General features: G+C 38.6%; 1 protein-coding gene across 5 annotated transcripts in view; it reads right to left on the reverse strand.

Moving 5' to 3' along the window:
- The window catches only part of LRRC36 (leucine rich repeat containing 36), a 55,618-nt gene that overhangs the window by 14,954 nt on the left and 20,768 nt on the right, over nt 1-19,896 (reverse strand). For all 5 annotated transcript variants that reach the window (XM_074202498.1, XM_074202461.1, XM_074202472.1 and 2 more), the window contains exons 6-10: nt 9,504-9,631; nt 7,093-7,144; nt 5,043-5,492; nt 4,242-4,531; nt 548-713 (exon numbers count right to left, since the gene is read on the reverse strand). In XM_074202498.1, the coding sequence (XP_074058599.1) occupies nt 548-713; nt 4,242-4,531; nt 5,043-5,492; nt 7,093-7,144; nt 9,504-9,631 (1,086 nt within the window). The remainder of the gene's footprint in view (nt 1-547; nt 714-4,241; nt 4,532-5,042; nt 5,493-7,092; nt 7,145-9,503; nt 9,632-19,896) is intronic.

Here is a 19,896-nt window from a genome sequence, read left to right on the forward strand (position 1 = left end):
TGTACCAAGACTTTTGAGATGCCCTTATATTTGCCCCCTACTGTGCCCAGCTTTGTTCTTTACAGATAAAGGCAATCCAATCCCTTTTCTTGAGGACAGTTATCATATCCTCCCTCCAAAGTCTTCCCTTCTCTGGAACATGAGTTCTCCATTACACAGTATGACCTCTGAGGCCTTTCACCACTGTGGCTGCTCCTCCAATTTCCTTCATAAAGGAATATCCTTCTTAATATATGATGCCCAGAATGATACACAAGGCTCCCAAGGCGGTCTGATCTGGGTCATGTCAAGCAGCATCATCAGCTCCCTACTACTGGGGCTACTTAACTGCATTATCATTGGGGGCTGCCATATCCCAATGTTGACTCATACTGGATTTGCAGTTCATTTGTCCCCCTGCTGAGGTGGGGTGAGAAGAAGAGAACCTATGGTGCCCAGGCACACTGGTTCCATTGGGAACATCTTAGAAGCCAGAGCAGAGCTGATTTTGGAGTGGGGGAGGGAGAGAGAGAGAGAGAGAGAGAGAGAGAGAGAGAGAGTCACTCACTCAGGAACTTCTTGTTGAGAAGCAGAGACCCCGAGCCATTCCAGTGCTTGTCTACTAGATCCAAGAGCTGTTGGAGCACTCTGGTCACATGGTAAGTCCTGGCAGCCGGTGGGGGACTACGGTTTCCTTGCAAACCATGTAAACTACCCATGTCACTAGAGAGAGGCTCAAGAAAGGAAGAAAGCATACCAACCAACATCATTCTTACTCAGGAAGAGCAGTAGAAATTCACAGATCAAAGCAGTACCACCACAGAATCTGTGGCCTTATTTTTCAAATCAAGATTCATTATATTACAGTATATTATCAATAGTTCAGGTAAATATAAGAATCAATATTTCCAGGAAAAAGATGCAAAGATACCATTCAATATCTACTATCACTTGATATCTTTGGATATTGGGGGGGGAATCTACCTTTTTAGTTCAATATTTTGTTGATTAGCCCCATGAATTTATCAGTTTATGATACCTTTGTTCTTGAAACTTTTTTTATATTTTAAGAAAAATCATCTTGAAACTATTGAGCATAAGCTCTATCTAAATCTGTTATATATCTAAAAAAATCATTGAGAACACCAATAATGATTGTATAAGATATAAATTATATAAATTATAAATTATATACATATATAAATTTTATAACAACTAAAGTTTACAAAGTACTTTTAATATGCTAGTCTTGCCTATGAGGTTAATGTTAGTTTCATTATCCTCGTGGCAATGAGAAAATAGATTCTGAGAAGTTATTAACTTGGAAAGAGTGTCTCACTCAGTAAGTGTCAGAGTCAGGCCCCCCTCCAATTCCAGGGCTCATATTCTGTGCCCTCACAGTACTTTGCATCTGTGACCTAAACTGCATATTAACATATATTTTAGTGAGAGGTACAAGAAAAGCTGACTTTATTCTCATTTCAGAAAATAATCCTTGAGCACCATTTCTATTGAAAGTGTGCCATTCTAGGAACTGTGAGGAAAAACAAGGAAGTAAAAATCATAGTCCCTCTCCTTGAGGAGTGCAAGATCAAAGAGGAAGTCAGGGCAAAACATATATAAAAAGTTGGAGGTGATATAGAGAAGCATGTGATTGAGTTTCAAAAAAGTGTCAATGAGAAGTGCTACAGGACTTCAGAAAAAGAAATAATTTCTGATAAGAGAAATTTGAAAGAGATGGGACTAAAAATGACAATGAAGTAAAAGTGAGTAAGGCCTTGAGAAAAGAGGAAAACAAAAGCCAAGCAGTCCAGTGGGTAAGCTCCAGAGGACCAGTAATATTTATAGCTTGGAACCGTGTTTGAAAATATTTGCTGACATGTTTTTCCTACCCTCGCAAAATCTACCCTGGTTCTGTCGAGTCCCAAGCTCTATCATCCTGCTTCCATGGAGAAGCTTCTTGATAAAGCGGTCTATTCCAGTGCCTCCACTTCTTTTCCTTTCCCTCTGGTTTCTGACCTCATCATTCACTGAAACTGCTCTCTTCAAAGTTACCAATGATTTCTTGCTTGACAAATCAAATGACCTCTTCTCAATCCTCATCCTTCTTAACCTCACCAGTTTCTGACACACTTATTGCCCTTTTCTCTTGGACAGCCTTTTCCAATAGTCTTCTGGGTAGTCACTTGGGTCCTTTGCTTCCTTCCAACCTCTACTTCTCTTCTGCATTTAGCAGGAGCTGTTTTTGTATATATTGACTCGGGTATGTATCCTGAGTTCTAGGAGGATAAGGATTGTCTCTTATCCTTTTTTTATCTCTTATATGCCTAGTATAGTGGCCTGAACATTTATTTAATAAATTTATCAAAGGTGCTTGGCACTAAAAAAATAAAAAAGATAAAAATGACCCAGTGCCTGTTCCATAGAACTTCCAGTCACAGTTTACATGCAAAATATGACTGGTAAACAAAGTACAAGAGCAGGTAGAAAGTGATGAAGGCAAAGAAGAGATCAGAAAAGTGCTCTGAGGGAAATGTGAGGAGGGAACAAATGCTAAAGTAGCTTGCAAGAATCAAAGATAACTTACAAGGATAGTGGCATCCAAACTAGGCCTGGAAGAATAGTGTTCTAAACAGCAGAAGTAGGGAGGTTGGCATGCACAAGAATCAAAGGATTATAGATTTAGAGCTAGAATGGAACTATCCAGTCAAACCCCTCATTATATCAATGAAGAAACTGAAGCACAGGGTCCATCAAATTCAGGTATGTCAAATTCCAGTTTTAAAGGTAGTAATGTGAAGTAAGAGAGGTTGGGACTGAAGCTTGGCTAGATGCCTGGTTCAAAAGCTTGTATTTTTACCCACTAAAAATTTCTGAGAAGGGGATGGGCATGAGAATCCATGTGCTAGAGAAGGGAAAGTTGGCAACCACATGAAGACTAAGTTGAAGATAAGCAAGACTGGAGTCAAGAAGATTCAATTCAAGGGGGGCTTGATACATATGCTGAATTAAATTGAACACATTTGTCTAATACACAGAAGAATTTACTGTCAGATCAATTTAGGATATTTTACTCAACAATTGTCACAAATGTTGATTGATAAAGAATGATCAATTAATTCTGAGTTGAGACACAGATAAGGTTTTGCTGAATAAAGCAAAATATAGATTCAATTATTCCGATAAACAATTTAAGTTGATATTGATTATAGCAATAATAATAATATGAGAATTTTCAAATTTTCCATCTTAAAACATTTGATGAAGACAAACGCCTAAGAATCATGAACAATACCTACTCCAGCTCGGCTGTGCTTAAAATACATTAGTGGTATTATTAGGAAGAGGGTTGCTATTTTTATTATTATCATCAAAGTAATCATAAATAATACATTAGTATCAGGTACAAAAGTATAGGTATATTCACATGTAGATATCAGTATATATTTCAATGTTAGAAACCTCTGAAGGCTTCTTTTATTTCTGGATTCCCTTCTATTATGGCCCACAGATTATCAAGGATGTAAGAGACTACATATAAGTAACACTGACATGCGGTTTTCTAAGTCAATATAAACCTGCAAAAATCCTTATGTTTAATTAAATGCACCCAATCTCCAATTTTTTTTTAGGGTTTTTTTTTTTTGCAAGGCAGTGGGGTTAAGTGGCTTGCCCAAGTTCACATAGCTAGGTAATTATTAAGTGTCTGAGGTCAGATTTGAACTCAGGTACTCCTGACTCCAGGGCTGGTGCTCTATCCACTGCACCACCTAGCTGCCCCCAATCTTCAATTTCTATATAAATTTGACACCATTGCTCCAGTCTAACTCCTTTGCTTTATAGCTAAGGAAATTTTCCTGACAGGTAAGGAAAAGATTTGCCCAAGTTCACATGATGGTAGTTAGTAGCAAAGCTGGGGCTTGAATTCACTCAGGTCTTCTGACTTCAAATCAAGTGCTCTCTTCTTTATACATTACCAAGGCCAGCCCCAAAGCTGCTTCCCCACTGGTTTCCTGGTTCTCTCTCACACTTTTGTAGTGGAAATAGAATTCATTCCACTTTAGGAATGAAAGAGTTGCATGAAGCACATGCATATGAAGTTGCAAGACCACAGGAAAAAAATCACCAACCTTGGCCTTTCCCCCTTAACTTCTTTCTTCAAAGTCATCTGTGTATTTCTGATTAAACTATTTAGGAATTTATCCCCATAAAAAGAAACAGTTCTAATGTAATTTTTATTAAGAGCACAAATAAACACTTGCCTTGTTGTTGGTAACATCTTTGAGCCCATGATTTGGCACCATGTTTGAAAAAAGATTGTCTTTCCTCTTAAATCCCCTTCTAGTTGGGCTTATGGACCTCTTTGCCAAATGTCCTCTGTCTTCTTGAGTCCCTGAAGGCAACAGGAACGTTCGCAGAGAGTTTCCCAGAGTAGCATTACTTGTGAAAGAATGATGTGCTTGTGTTAAATCGGCAAGGCCCCCAGATAACTGTTCTTCATTGTTGGCCAGCAGAGTAGAATCACTGCTAAAATGGCTTGTGGTATATAGATCTGTGGAGGGAATGTGTTAGAAAATGAAAACTCTCTGGAGTAGGATCCATCACTTATTCTACAACTAGTTTACCCTCATCAGCCAGCAGGGTTCTCAGATATTTATATACATATATACACAATACATATATGGATATATATGGATATGTGTATAAATATGTATGCACACATACCCAACTCTACATACATACAGGCCCAACTAGAGATTACTTACACTTGCAGTCATTATCTGTAAAGATCCAGAATTCCCAGAAAGCTTCTGGCATTACTTCTACTAGGATTTGGTGAACTATGATATGACATGATTGTAGAACCAAGCTTTCAACAATGAAAACTCTATTATATTATGTATCAATTCACACTCATCTTAAACCAGGGATTTCACAGATCTCTAACGATCCCTGAATCACAACTCAAGATATATAGAGGCCAAGAGATTTCCTTGCTGTAGACTTCCACCTTCCCTCCCTCCTTTGAAAAAAGGTCCATAGCAAATCAAATGACTTGTTACCTGAACTGAGCTTCAACAATCTTCCAGTGCTGGATTCTGAGTCACTTAAAGGAGTTGTTTTATCTCCATAGGAGTGGGATGAAGGAGTCTTTGTGTCATTCAAAGATTTTGTACTATAGTCTTGGTAATTCTTGCTTTTATGATGAGTCTGGGATTTCTTGCTAAAACTTCCATGTAAGGTTATAGAATGAGGATAGTGACTATTATAATTATCCAGACTAATATCTTGAGGTAATTGGTAAGGATGGATTTGGCTTGAATCACCGACATCCAAGCGTTTACTTGATAAGGTTTCATGGCTAAGCTGATAAACATCTGTCTTTGCTATCAGCTCTTTCTCTGGAGGAGAATCTACAGATTTATCATCTGAAAAAGTTAACCGATATCCTTCTTTAGCCATCTTGTCTGGAGACCGAGTTGAAGACTGAAGAGATGGGTAGCATCTGAATTCTAACAGAATATAGCCAAGACAAAGGAAATAAAGACAAGAATGAAATTTCTCATGTACTAGAGGGGTATATTTCCTCTTTACCAGAGATGGCTGTCAAGGTAGTATTAGATACAAGGGAACATAAAATAAAAGGACTCACAAATCATAGGATAATAAGATTTAGAACTAAAATGGCCTTTAGTGTTCATCTAAGATACCCCTCATTTTAAAGAAGAGAAAACTGATGTTTTTAACAAAAGCAATTATAATTATAGAATATTAAGAGATAAAAGAGAGTTTAAAGATCTTGTCTAACACTCATCCCTTATTCAATTTTATATAAGAAAACAGAGGCTGAGAGAAGGGAATGTACTCATTCAAAGACAGAAAATTATTAATTACTAAGTGACAGAACTAGAACTCACATCCAGGTCTCCTGACTGCAAGTTTAGTGTGTTTGGCCCTATATTACAGTGCCTTCAAATTATGTGGAATGCCTGAGTAAAGAATCTATCACAGGCCAGATAGGGACCAATTTCAATTTGATTTATCAGGAATTTCCTTGGATTAAATTAGACTCTTTGGGATAGGAAATTACAGGGGTGGTAAAGTAGCTCTGAGAAAGGTTTACAAAGATCTACTCTCAGAACAATCCTGTAAAACAGACAGTACCAGTGTAATCGTTCTCATCTTGTGGGTGAGGCCAAGTGTGGCTTGAACAGATTGAGTGATCTGCCCATAATTCCACATAGAATGTGTTAGAGGCAGGATTCAAACTCAGGTCTCCTGATTCTAAATCATGTGTTTCCCTCCTCCATCATCACATTCCCTCTGTCATCTCAAGTGGAAAACCATGCTTGGATGATCCCGTTTGCCCAGCCTTAGAAATATTCTCTTCGATGAGAGCTGTGGCTCTCCCCTAGAAATCAAAGCTAGGACCAACAGCAGCAACAACTTTTAAGACAGAGCAGCACAAAAAAATGCAGCCTCTGTCTAGTTGGATGTTTTCAGGAATCCCAGGTTTCAAAAGGTCTCTTTAGCAAATGCTGAAAATGTTGAAACTCTTTTGAGGCAAATATTATTCAGTAAACATTATATTTGTACTCATTCATAAATTCCCAGTATAGAATACAGGTGAGTCATAAAACTATGACATATTTCAATAAAAAAGGAAATTTTTCTTATGTACTTTGAGTTCCAAACAAGGTGAGTTCTTTATATAGAGAGGCAATGTTTTTTGAATAAATAAATAAATAGCAAAAATCTAAGTATAAAACCAAAGAGGTTAGAAATATTCAATTTCAGGGGGTGGCTAGGTGGCATAGTGGATAAAACACCAGCCTTGGAGTCAGGAGTACCTGGGTTCAAATCCGGTCTCAGACACTTAATAATTACCTAACTGTGTGGCCTTGGGCAAGCCACTTAACCCCATTTGCCTTGCAAAAACCTAAAAAAAAAAATTCAATTTTAAAGAAGGGAAAACCACATAGGTCACTACCCCAAGTACTAGTGAGAAGTCCCCACAAAAGGGTTGCCAATGTAGGCATCTAGGATTGAGTACCATCATCCAATTCTTCCCAAACTTCATGGAAATGTGGACTCTTATTACAAAATATTTACCATCTTCCTGGTGACCATCACCTGACAGCTCCCTTCTTGCCACTTCTTGTAGCTGAAAAATATTTGAGAAGGTAAATATGGGAAATAGAAAGACATTGAACGCAAGAGAATGCAAAGTACATAGATTAGCTAAATTACAAAAAATGTCCCTCTAGTTAAAGAAGAAAATACTTGAAAAGAAACAGAAATGTAAGTGAAAGTCCTGTTCCAAACCTACAAGGCAGTTCAAAGAACTGTTTTAGTGAAGACAAAAGATCTTTTGACAAGTTAAATAATTTTAGAAAAGGCAAGGATGTTTTAGAGAAAGCTGTGAAATACTGCACATTCCTTGCTCTGAAAATTCATTAGCATAGAGGTGAGGTATGAAATGCTTCTTTGACTCAAGAAGTGTATGTGGGGGGAGGAGTTACATATCAATTGTGTCATCTGCCAACATGGTTTAAAGTTATATTGAGGTAGATTGGAGGGACTGACAAGAACAGTATAAGCTTGGATTGTCATCCTTTCATGGCTTCCTTTCAGGGGTGCTTGGTAGATTAACTCAACATATTAATTTATTTCTCAATTTGAAATAATACTACAAACTATTTAGTTCTTGCCTGTTTCCTCTCTTATAATTTAAGTTCTAACTCCAACCTCAAAAGTTGAATAGAAATCAAGTGAAAATTGTAAATTGCATTATGCCAATTTCTCAATTCAAAGTCAATTTATAGGTAAAATAAAAATTAAAAGACATTTTCCAGGACTCCACTTAAAATCTTCAAAGACTGCCTCAGAGATGACACCAAATAAGTGCTTTTCTATCCATCACAAATAAGGAAGTCATTTGTTACTATAGAAAGGACCACTGGTTTTCCAGTCAGATGTCTTGGGTTTGAATTCAAACTCAGCTACCTACTAATTAGGGCTGTTTCTAACACATCAATTGGGCAAGTTAACTTCTTTGGTCCTCTATTTCCTCATCTATAAAATAAGGAAGTTGAACTAGATGATTTTTAAGGTCCTTTCTAGGTCTAAATCCAATGAGATGCTAATTCCAAACTGAGGAAAAAAATATTATTTCAGTCAATTTTTGATTTATCAGGAGTTGGCCATTCAGTTCATCAACACCTTGTACCTGAGGGAGTGTGAATAAAAAAAGAATGTCAAACCTAAATCACAAACACTGCTCCTTCCAACATATTTATTAATGCAAATCATTCAATGACTGCCTCTTCACCCTCTCAATCAGACTTTAAAGGTCAAAAGAAAATCAGCAACTTTTCTTTTCTCCCAATCTCATATGTTCATTGCCTTTTACCTCCCATCATATCTACCCTTTCCCTTTTCTTCTTTCTCTAAGAATAGTATTTATTATGGGGACATAAAAGACTGGAATTGAAAAGAAAAGAAGTGGAGATGAGGTAAAAAGCAAGTGGGTGGAGGTGTAGGGCATAGAACATAAAAGTACTTGTTAAAGACATGAAGATTGTGGCTCTGGTGCAAGGTTAGGAGGGTGAAAGGTTGAAATGAATGGATGTGGTGCTATCTTTCACATCTGCTAGAATCATAGAATCAATCTTAAAGAGTTGGGAATGATCCTGGCTAATAGAATCTCTTCTTATATTATCTTCTTCAGCCAGCCTTGTAGACCTCTAGGGAGATAACTCTCTAAAGAGAAAACTCATTCCAATTAGTGACAGCTCTAAATGTTAGTAAGTTCTTATACTGAATTAATCTCAACCCAGGGACAGCTAGGTGGCAGTGGATACAGCACAGCCCTGAGTCAGGAGGACCTGAGTTCAAATTTGACCTCAAACACTTAATAATTGCCTAGCTGGGTGACCTTGGGCAAGTCACTTAACCCCATTGCCTTAAATAAAATTTAAAAAATTTTTTTTAAAAAGAATTAATCTCAGTTCCCTTGTATCTTCTGGTATCACTGTATGCACAATAATCCTATAATTACATAAAGTTATCCTGCTCCAAACTTAAGGCTATTATGAACTTTCCTAGGTTAAATTATCCCAGGTTTTTCCCCACAATTCCTCAAAGGCCTTGGTTTTGAGTCTTCCTATGTCCTGGATGCAGCACAACTTAACATCCTTCTTGAAGTGTAGAGCTCAGAACTGAACTCTACAGGCGATCTGACTGGGGTAGCATATAGTGGGAGAAATCACCTCCCTTATCTTGGATGTTGGAGTTCTATTAAGGAAGCTTAAGATCATACTATCTCTTTTGGCAGCCACATCACAATACTGACTCATATTGGGCTTGCAATCACTTTAGTTTCATATGAACTGCTTTCAGAAATAAATGTCTGATAAAATGATTTATTGTTCTTTCAGCTCCTTCATGGGTACTTGAGAATTATTAGCATTATTAATTGGTACTAATTGATGTGTTAGAAACAGCAAGAAGGTACACATTACCTGAGTCCCCAGGGGGGAAGTGTCTAGCTTCTGATCAGCTGGATTGCTGGCTTGGGTTGCAGAAGCACTTGTTAGCGAATCCTTTATTTCTCGGTTGGGGAGAGGATGGAAAAGTCCTTTGCTTAAGTCTGTGTTAAAAAGAAAGGCATCCAGTGAAGCACTGATCAGACTTCAGAGGCACCTTTCCCAAGAAAATATAAATTTTGACCTCCACACAGGAGGCCTCCAGTCACAAAACAGTGGCTAGTTGGGAAACATAAAGTAATCCATGACATATATTTCCAGGTCTCAAATTACCTGACAATGCTGGGTCACTTAGCCTTTTTGTGCCTCAGTTACATCATCTATAAAATAGTAAGAGTAATCAATACTTATTTATATAGAGAATTAAGCCTTTCAAGTGCCTGACATTCTGCCTCAAGATTTGAAAACCAGTCAAAGAAATAAATGAATTGTTTCCGTATCCTACATATCAGTGTAAGTGGAAACTGGAAAGACAGAAGAGTTCTATTATAATTTAAGATCCAAGACCTCAAGTATTATTTATCTTATGGAACTGCTTAAGTACTTCTTGGTCTACTAAGAAGCTCCAGGGTGAAAATGAGCTTTATTTTGTTTCTGGAAAACTCCAGCAGGACTTAGCAAGGCACTAAAGACAGGGTGGTGGAGACTTGGGTTTTTGACTAAGAACATTCTCATTCAGTTCTAGTCTGCTTACCTCTGGGCAACAGAACTGCTGTGAGGCAGTGCAGCCGAGAATGCAAGAAGAGGCTCAGGCCAAACCTCTGGAGACTTGGGCCCCTTATTCCATTCAAGGACTGGAAAGGTTTATTGCTTCTCAGCTGCAGAGACAGAAAGACACTACTTAAAGGAGAACTTCCTTCTAAGAGTGCATTTACTTTCATACTGCTTTCCACAATGACTAAGTAGTTTCTAGAACAAATACCTTCTGCCTTTTTAGGAAAAGCACCATAGAAAAAGCAAGATGGGGCAGCGAGGTGGTGCAACGGATAGAGCCCTGGACTGACCCTGGAGTCAGGGGGACCTGAGTTCAAATGTGACTTCAAGCCTCACACACGAGTTGTGTGACCCTGAGCAAGTCACTGAACCCCACTTCTTCCAAAAAAAGAAAAGAGAAAAGCAGTATAACAATCACTGGTTATTATTAAATGTTTAGAAGCTTACAAATTGTGCTTTATATCCTTCAGGGAAAACAGACTTGAACTGTAGCAAAAGAGATTTAGATGTAGCAATAAAGGAACAATTCTCTGACAATAAAGGTCAGACTTGGGGATGAGTTACTGAGTAAGGTTGTAGGGTGTCATTTTTTGTTCTCTAAGATAATTGGCATGTAGTGATATCTGGAAATGGGGAACTAAGGCTAAAGAATCACTCAAACTCCTTTTAAACTCACAGATTACACTAAAGCAATGATTAGCTTTTTATTATCTTTACAAACTCAGTCTGCACTTCTTAGTCAGGTGTTCAGGATGCCCCAAGACCCTGAGACCAGACCAATTTCTCATCTAATTCCTCATGAGAATGATTTTATTTGTTACATCGACATTTCTGTACTACTTTTGCCCTTAATTAACTCTTTCCTCCTAAACCCCTACTGGTGCCCTCCTTTCTCTCAAGGTTCTGCCTTTCAGTCCTCCAATACCTAGCTCCAGTCTCACCTCCTCTTAGAGACCAGATCTTTTCCAACTATTTAACTTTCTCAACCACACAACATCTTGTGTTCACCTGATATATGCATATTGTTCTGCTGTCTTCTAAAAAATTGCTTGGTGTTCAATTTAAATAACATTACTATATTCAGGGCACTGTGCATTGTTGATCCAACCAGTAACAAAACCATAGAAGCCCTGGGACAAGAAAGTAGACAGGAGAAGGCAGCCAACAAGATAAGACTTTTGTATTGGCAATGAAGAGACCTCTGTCTATTTTTCAGACTTTAGAATGGAGAAGAGAGGTAAAACAGATTGCAAAGAGTTGAGAAGTAGATAGGTTATGAAGTTAAGTGCAGGCAAAGAGTGTAGCCTACTTCTTTTGGGAGGGGTTGCAAGGCAATGGGGTTAAGTGACTTGCTCAAAGTCACACAGCTAGGCAATTATTATTAAGTGTCTGAGGCTGGATTTGAACTCAGGTCCTCCTGACTCCAGGGCCAGTGCTCTATACAATGTACCACCTAGCTGCCTAGCCTACTTCTAAAAATAAATAGTGAGGACAGAGAAATAGCAATAACTTGAAGGAATAGCAAGGTCAAATGAGTACTCTGTTTTAAAAGATGTAGAAGTATTTTCATAAACCAGAGGGAAGAAGATAGGGAGAGATGGAAGATGAAAGAATAATAATCCATGGGAAAAACTCTCAAAGGTAACAAGAGAAGAATGAAGTCAAGGGCACAAGGAGAGAACCTGGCACTAACACAAGGACATCTATGAGGCTGCACTAATGAAAGAGTCAAATGGTGTTGTAGAGAGATTCTGAGATATGAAGTAGGAAAGATAAAGTTGAGTAGTTGGTTCTAGTCTTTCATTATCAAAAATGAGCAAAATGACATCACTAAGTTTGAGACAAATACCGTGTGTCTGACTGTGGCTGATCAGCCCAATAAGAGCTCAGAATGCTCTACCACAGGTCAGGCACAAATAGCCCATGTGGTATTCTAAACTTACTTATGTCACATTTCCTTCAGCTGCTTCAGTTCTGCCCTTCTCATACAGCATGGTACCCTCACTGATGAGGACACGCCATCCTGGACAGCCCTGTGCTAGTGTCTCCCATGCTGCACAATCAATTCCACAGTTCTTAAGAGAGACCTTCAAGGTATCCAGTAGAGCTTCTTCTGACCACCCCCTTGTGAGCACTTGCCCTGTATGAGCTCTCTCTGCAGTAATGTTGGAATGCCAGGCAGTTTAACTTGAGAAAGGACCTCAGTGTCTGGCATCTTCTCCTGCTAAGAGATCTTCAGAATCTCCCTAAGACAATTCAAATAGAAATGATTTAGTTTCCTGACATGGCATTGGTAGACTGTCCAGGTTACACAGGCTTATAGCAATGAGGTCAACACAACAGCTCTGCAGACCTTCAGTTTGGTAGTCAGTCTAATACCTCTTTTCTCCCACACTTTCTTTTGGAGCCTCCCAAATACTAAGCTAGCTCTGGCAAGGGGAGTGTCAACCTCATTGTCCATGTATAACTTCTTGAAAAGGACACTGCCAAGGTAAGTGAACTTCTCCAGAGTACTCAAAATTTCTCCATTTGCTATAATCAATGATTCCACATATGGATGGTGTGGTGCTGGCTGACCAAAATTAGCACAAGCATTAGAGAATCAATCCATACTTTGTTGCATCTCAGCTTCAAAGGTTGCATTGAGGTATAATATCTGTAAGCATTAGATCATGCACCAACACTCCCTCCACTTTGGTCTTGGTTGTAACCTTTTCAAATTGAAGAATTTGAAGTGCAGCAGCTGTCCATATTCATCCTCTGTGAAGGTGTTTGATAATATGGCTGAAAATATCATGCTAAAAGTATGCGAGCAAGGACACAGCCTTGTTTCACTCCATTGGTGACTGGGAAATCTCGAGCATTGACCACTTGGCAAATTTCATTCAGTTTTTGGATAAGCAATGAACCCCCCCCACCACCTTATAGATCTCAGATGAAATAAAATCAGCCCAGGTGCTTTGCCACTTGAAAGGAGCCTAATGGCATTCAAAACCTTATCCTCAGTTGGAACTTCAGCTAGGGACTGGCTGACTTCAACTTGAGATAAACAATCAATGGTTTCTGCATTAATTGAAGATGGTCTGTTATGGAAGTGTTCAACTCTTCTCACTAAAACATGTCCCTATCGTTAATCATTGTGGATCCATCAGCACTAAGTAGTTGAGATGCACCATATGTTTTTGACCCATATATAGCCTTCAGGGCATCATAAAAGCATTTCAGTTTGTTACTGTCTGCATAAAACTGAATTTCATCTGCCTTCTTGCTTAGTCAAGAGTCCTGCACCTGCATTTTTTAAAATGTAGTTCTGCACACCAGTTCTCTGAAAGCTGCCCTCAACTTTTCTGCTTCACTGTTGCCAACTGTGCTTTGACTTAGTTTTCCCTCCAAATTAGTAGCAAACTGTTCCTGCTCATAGACACACTCTAATCCCTTGGCATTAATTCTTCTAATATTCATTTTGCCTTGGGCTTGCCAGTTTGGTTAAATGTGAATATTTAGCTTAGAGAGGATGAGTCTGTGATCAGTCCAGCACTCCATACTACACACTGCATTTATCTATGTCTCTTCTCTTTACAATCACATAGTCTAATAGATGCCACTGTTTGCCACAAGGGTGAATCCAGGAAGTTCAGGAAATTTTATTGTGTTTGGGTAAATGGAAGACATTGTTTGTGATGAGGTCATGAGATGTGCAAGTCTTCAGTAGAAGGTGACCATTGCTGTTGCTGTTTCCCACTCCATGCCTCCCAAGGACTCCCTGCCATGTCTGGTAATCTCAGCCTACTCAAGCAATAAAGTCACCCAGAGTTATAAGTTTTTGGTAAGTTTTTTGTGTCTTGATTGTATTGTGTGATCCCCACTTGCCACAGTAATCAGACGAGGGTTGGCTAAGCAGATAATTTTTAGGGCACTTCTTCTAGCCCCTTCCTCACATCAGAAGGTGAGCAGTATGATCCTTAAAAGGGCTGCTCAGTCACCCAGGAGTCTGATGCTTTCGGTGGAGAAACGGCCCTTTGGCCTGGCATGGGCCTTACAGTTCCCAGTGTATCTGCACCTGCTGCTTCATCACTTGGTTGTCGCCACAGGTCTTTGAGAAATGGATATGAGTGATGTCTTTTGTTGCATGTGTAAATTGGATTTAAATGAGGTAGAGCTGCACCAAGTCATCCATCTCACTCTCTCCTCCAAAGTCATCATGACCCAGCAGCAAGGCAGAGTTAAAACAACTGGTGATGGCTCTAGATGCAGTGGATGAGCTTGGTGTCTTCAATGTCTAACCAAGCTCTAAGCACTCTACAGCACCTGCTTCAGTCAGCTGAACAAATTGTTCTCTTCCCACCATTCTACCAGTGGAAGACTTCACATACTTGGGGTAGATACCCCCTACAATTTACTGTGAGCTTGAGTCTTCTTGCTTACCTTCAACCTGGTTTAGCACCCCTGTCAAATCAGTTTACCAAGGTATGGCTGCTGTGCATGCTACAGCTTCTTGGAGCCACAGGAAGTTCAGCTGGATATCAGAGGTAGAAAGCAATGCTCACACCAAAGGTACCCTATGCCTCAGGAAAGATAAAGGAACTTAGGTGGATTTTCTCAAAGCAGAAGGCGAGATTATCTGCTAAGAAGGGATATGGAGCCTTGGTGAGCTTTAGGAATCTGGAGAAGGTTTAGATATTAAACCCACTATAGGAAGCATAACAGAATTAACTGAGAGATGGCTAATTTCTTCTGTGCAGAGCTGAGGGCAAATGATATAAATTTCACAGAAGAGGGAGATTTAATTTTATTATTTTCAGTGAACAAAAATCTATGTACAATCAATCAAATGCATTTCTGAGGTATGACCACCAAACCTTAATGGATGGTATCTGAGGCTGAAAGTAAATATATAAAAGTTGAAGATGATAGTGAACTGGAAACCAGAGTGTTCAAAGGATTATCAACATGAATACTGCCATAACCAAGGATGAAGAAAATTGTGAGCTAGGGACTGAACTTGAGAGAGGAGAGACTTCTTTGAGGCTGCTGGATGACTGCAATAAGGATCTGGACAAGGTGATATATGGATAGATGAAATAAACCTCAAGGAAAGAATAGGTTGCTAAGTGATGGCAGTAGGAGAAGGTTCTGAAAATGGCAGTAAGGAGAAAAGGCTGTATGTCAGCTCTTCCTCCTGACCCATTGTGTCAGGAGACATAAGAAGAGCAGCCAACCTAGAATGGCAAGGGATAAGGTATTTTCCAGAAACAGCCAGCTTTCTATGAATGTTAGAATATGAATGACGTGATGGCCAATGAAGGAGAGTTTGTTTGGAGTAGGCTAGGGGACCCAGAGAATACAGAAGCAAAAGGCAGAGGATGATAAAGTACTAGGGAGGGCAGAATGTAGATGTACCAATGTTCTTTTTCTCCTAAATCCTTACCTCTATTCTCCCCCAAAACTTATGAGAAGAGGGGCAGTTAGGTGGCACGGTGGATAGAGGAATAGCCCTGAAGTCAGGAGGATCTGAGTTCAAATCTAGTCTCAGACCCATAATAATTACCTAAATGTGTGACCATGGGCAAGTCAATTAACCCTATTGCCTTGCAAAAACTAAAAACTCATGAGAAGAATCAATACTATGTTGTCACCTTTAATTCTGTGAGACTCTGAATTCCTAGAGAACAAGGATTTTATGTTATAGTCCTTATAAATCCTCAAATACCTAACACATAATAATAATAATAGAGTTGTGGCTCAGTGAATAATAACTTTTTTATAATGCTTTAACTTTCTTCAATGATCTGAGATAGAATTGCAAATATTCTAACCCAATTCAAAAGCATTAAGTGTCCACTACCTGTGAAGTTAGGATTCAACAACAAAATTGTAGAATAGTCCTTGCCCTGAAAGGGTTTGCATTCTTTCTAGACAGCACAAGTAAACAGATACAATAATGTTTGTCCTTCATTTTCTTAGCCCTGAGGCTGATGTCTTTGGGCTTGTCAAATAGTAGATTGCTGTAGTCATTTATTGCAGTTTCTTTTTCTTTTTAGGTTTTTGCAAGACAATGGGGTTAAGTGGCTTGCCCAAGGCCACACAGCTAGGTAATTCTTAAGTGTCGGAGGCCATATTTGAACTCAGGTCCTCCTGACTCCAGGACTGGTGCTCTATCCACTGTGCCACCTAGCGGCCCCTTGTCCTTCATTTTCAAAGAAGACCATGACATCCAAGAGGTGATGCCATGACATGCACGCAAACTGGGTTTGAGTGAGGGGATGCTATGCTAAGTCACCAGCCTCATTTGGTTCTCTAGAGACATCTAGGTGCAGTGGCTAGATATGAATAAGGATGACTGGAGATGGCTTTGGATGAGAGGAATCAGGGTTAAGTGACTTGCCCAAGGTCACACAGCTAGCAAGTGGCAAGTATCTGAGGCAGGAATCGAACTTCCGTACTCCTAAATCAAGGCCAATGCTCTATTCACTGGGCCACCAGCAATAGAGCACTGACAACTAGAACATCAAAAAGGATTTCCTATATTTAGTAAAGTTTGAGCGGCACTTTGGCATGGTGGACAATCTGTCCATCCATGCAGACAGAAGATGTAATGATGCTAAGTTTGGAGAACAACCAATGATTTAGTCTGCCTGGAACCAAGGAATACTGTGAAATGAGCCTGGGAAAGAAGGCTAGTGTCAGGTTGTAAAGGGTTATGCAAATGAGTTGAGTAGTTTATACTTTATCAGAAAACAACAGGAGCCACTGAAGAGTCTTGAGCAAGTCTTTCAAGGATACATAGTAAATTCATCTAATTTAAAGCCAGAAGGGGTCTTAAAGGTCATCTAATCTGACCATTTTACAAATGAAGAAACTGGGGCCCAGAAAGGACCAGTGCCTTGCTTAATATCAATCATGGGTGGTAAGAAGTAGAGGCAAGATTTAAACCCTTGTCCTCTGGATTCTGGATTTATTATTCTTTTTTTCCATATCACACTATCCACTCAAGTGGAAGAGCCATATATAGAATCTACATCTTTCTTCCTCAATCTCATATGATTTCCCTGATATCATATCTCTCAATGAAAAATACAAAGTCTAAAAATTTAATTGAATGAAATCAAGCATATTTGTTCTGGTCCTTCCAAATTAGAGCTTATGTTATATCCCCCTGAAATTTCAGAAAGATTAGCTAACTGCTAAATCCTTGGAGTTTATCAAAAAGACATGCTTAGGGATAGAAACCAAGAATGAGACCTTATAGAGAGAAAGTTCCCAAAGGCTCTAACGCAAGCTTCAGCATTCACCTCCCTCACAAATACCAACACCCTCCCTGCAATAACAATGCTGATGTAACATATTAGCACCAATGGTTTCAGTCCCATTAAATTGATGTGTGGGAGAGAAAGCAGACATATTTTCATTATGCAGATGGTGAGAAGAAGGCATAGAAACAATAAGAAAGTCCTATAAATAGTTATTAAGCTATTTCAAGGAATCAATTTTTCTGAGCAAAAAATTTCATTTATTTTACATTCATTTATTTACTTCTTCAGCAGTGACTAGAGCTGTGCTAACATTGAGAGGGAAAACAAGAAATATAAAACAACTCTTACTCTTAAGAGAGCTTACAATCTAGTTAGGGAAATAGTATATATACACACACATATATATAAATATTCATGAAAGATTAATCCTATATTTACATATATAAGGATCAAGTGAGTGATGGGGTAATAAGTTTGCTGTCCATTATCACCTGGAGGAAAGACAATTCCAGAGGTCCAGTTTAGCCCATTCTTTATGTCTTGCCCCACTTACCTGGAGAGGTCAGATTTTTAGTAAACTCAACTAACTACACATTGACTAATTGAGTAGTTCTAATAATTTATTCATATGTAAAATAATGGGGGGTTTAGATTAGACAATATCTAAGATGTCTTCTAGCTCTATGATTTTAAGTAAAAGACAAGAAAGGGAAATAATTTTCAAAAAAAAGGGGGTGTTTTATTCAGCTGATATATAAAGCTCCCTCAGGATTACTATCAAAGATGTGCATATAAGGTATACTGATTTAACTCAGTTAGTTGGTTTTGAAAGTACTGGGCAGGCAGCATGGCACAGAATGTTGGATTTAAGGCAAGAGGACCTGAATCTCACCTCAAATATTTATTAGCTGACTAAGGATGATATTTTCAGGCAGAATTATCATATACCCAATGCACCACCACCCCCCAAAAAATTAAATGATGGAAGAAGATTAGAACCAGTTTGGGAAGAAAAAAGAGAATTTGAAACAAATGCCAGAATTTATGCAAGGCCTTTGGATAGTGGTGACAGAAGAAGAGGTGTGAACAGAAGTACAAAGTAGGATGTAGAGAGCAGGTTAATGGGCAAGGGGATTGGAAATAGAAGCTGGAGGAAGTGCAAAGGGAGTAAAAGAAAAAGGAGGATCAAAGAGAGGCTTCTGCTCAGTGAAAACAGGAAGAGAGATGCTAAGTTGCTCATTTCTTCTTCCATTTTCTCTGTAAAGGAGAATGACCTTTTACTGGAAATAACAACAAAAATGGTTACTAGAGGCTTGAGATCCAAGACAAATAAAAGTGATGATAAAAGAATGCTTGAGGGTCCTTAATGATTCCCAGTCAGTCACCTGCTGAGCTGCATCTTTGGGTGCTGAGTCACTGCCAAGAATATCTGAAAGATCCTAGAACTTGGATACAGGTCCCACAAGGTCAGAGAAGGACAGATGTACAGATTTAAAATATATATATATATGGAAGAGAGTAGCACAGAGTACCAGTCAGTGAACAAAACTCTGGTTTCTGGGAAAATTTTAGAACATATCATGAGGTTTAAACACTTTTTGACTAAATGACTATAAGCAAATCACTAAATTCAGCCTCTGCTCCCTCATCTTTGGAAGTGGGAGTTACTTGATGGCTCTTTCCTGCACATAAGGTCCCTTCCAATTCTAATCTATTTTCCTATAATGAATGGAATGATTGATGAGAATATAGAAAGGGAAGCAATGATTATGAAAAGCAACAAAACTTCTTTAAGAATAGGTCAGCCTAGGTTAACATTATTTTTTTTTGATAGATTACTTACCTGGCTGATAAAGGAAATGTTTTGTTATAGTTATGCTTTACTTAGATTTTGACAAAGCTAAAAGAATCTCATCATGGAGAATATTATGAAAATGAAGAGCTATAATATTGAGCTATTTAAAAACCCTAGAAAATGATTCTATCAAAGTGCTGCATTCAAAATGCCAACAAATTTGGAAAGCTCAACAGTGGTACTAGATTTTATGTCTCAACCCTAAAGATAGGCAATTCTAAAGAATTTTCAAATTAACCAAACAACTGTAATCATTTAAAATTCCATCAAGGTTATGCTTTCTGCAAGCCAAGCTTCTACAATATATGAACTAGAGAATTATCAGAACAGACTAATTTTCAAAGAGGTAAAAAAAACCTAAAGACTAATTTGCTAATATTTGCTGGTTTATAGAGAAAACATGGGAGTTCCAAAAAAAAATCTACTTTTGCTTCACTGACTATACTAAACCTTTTACCTAATGTGAATCACATCAAATTGCATCAAGTCCTCAAAGAGATGGGAAAACTAGATCTTCTTACTTATTTCCTGAAGAACAGTTAGAACT

Source organism: Macrotis lagotis, chromosome 1 (assembly GCF_037893015.1).
Source record: "Macrotis lagotis isolate mMagLag1 chromosome 1, bilby.v1.9.chrom.fasta, whole genome shotgun sequence".
In the NCBI taxonomy this organism is placed as follows: Eukaryota; Metazoa; Chordata; class Mammalia; order Peramelemorphia; family Peramelidae; genus Macrotis; species Macrotis lagotis.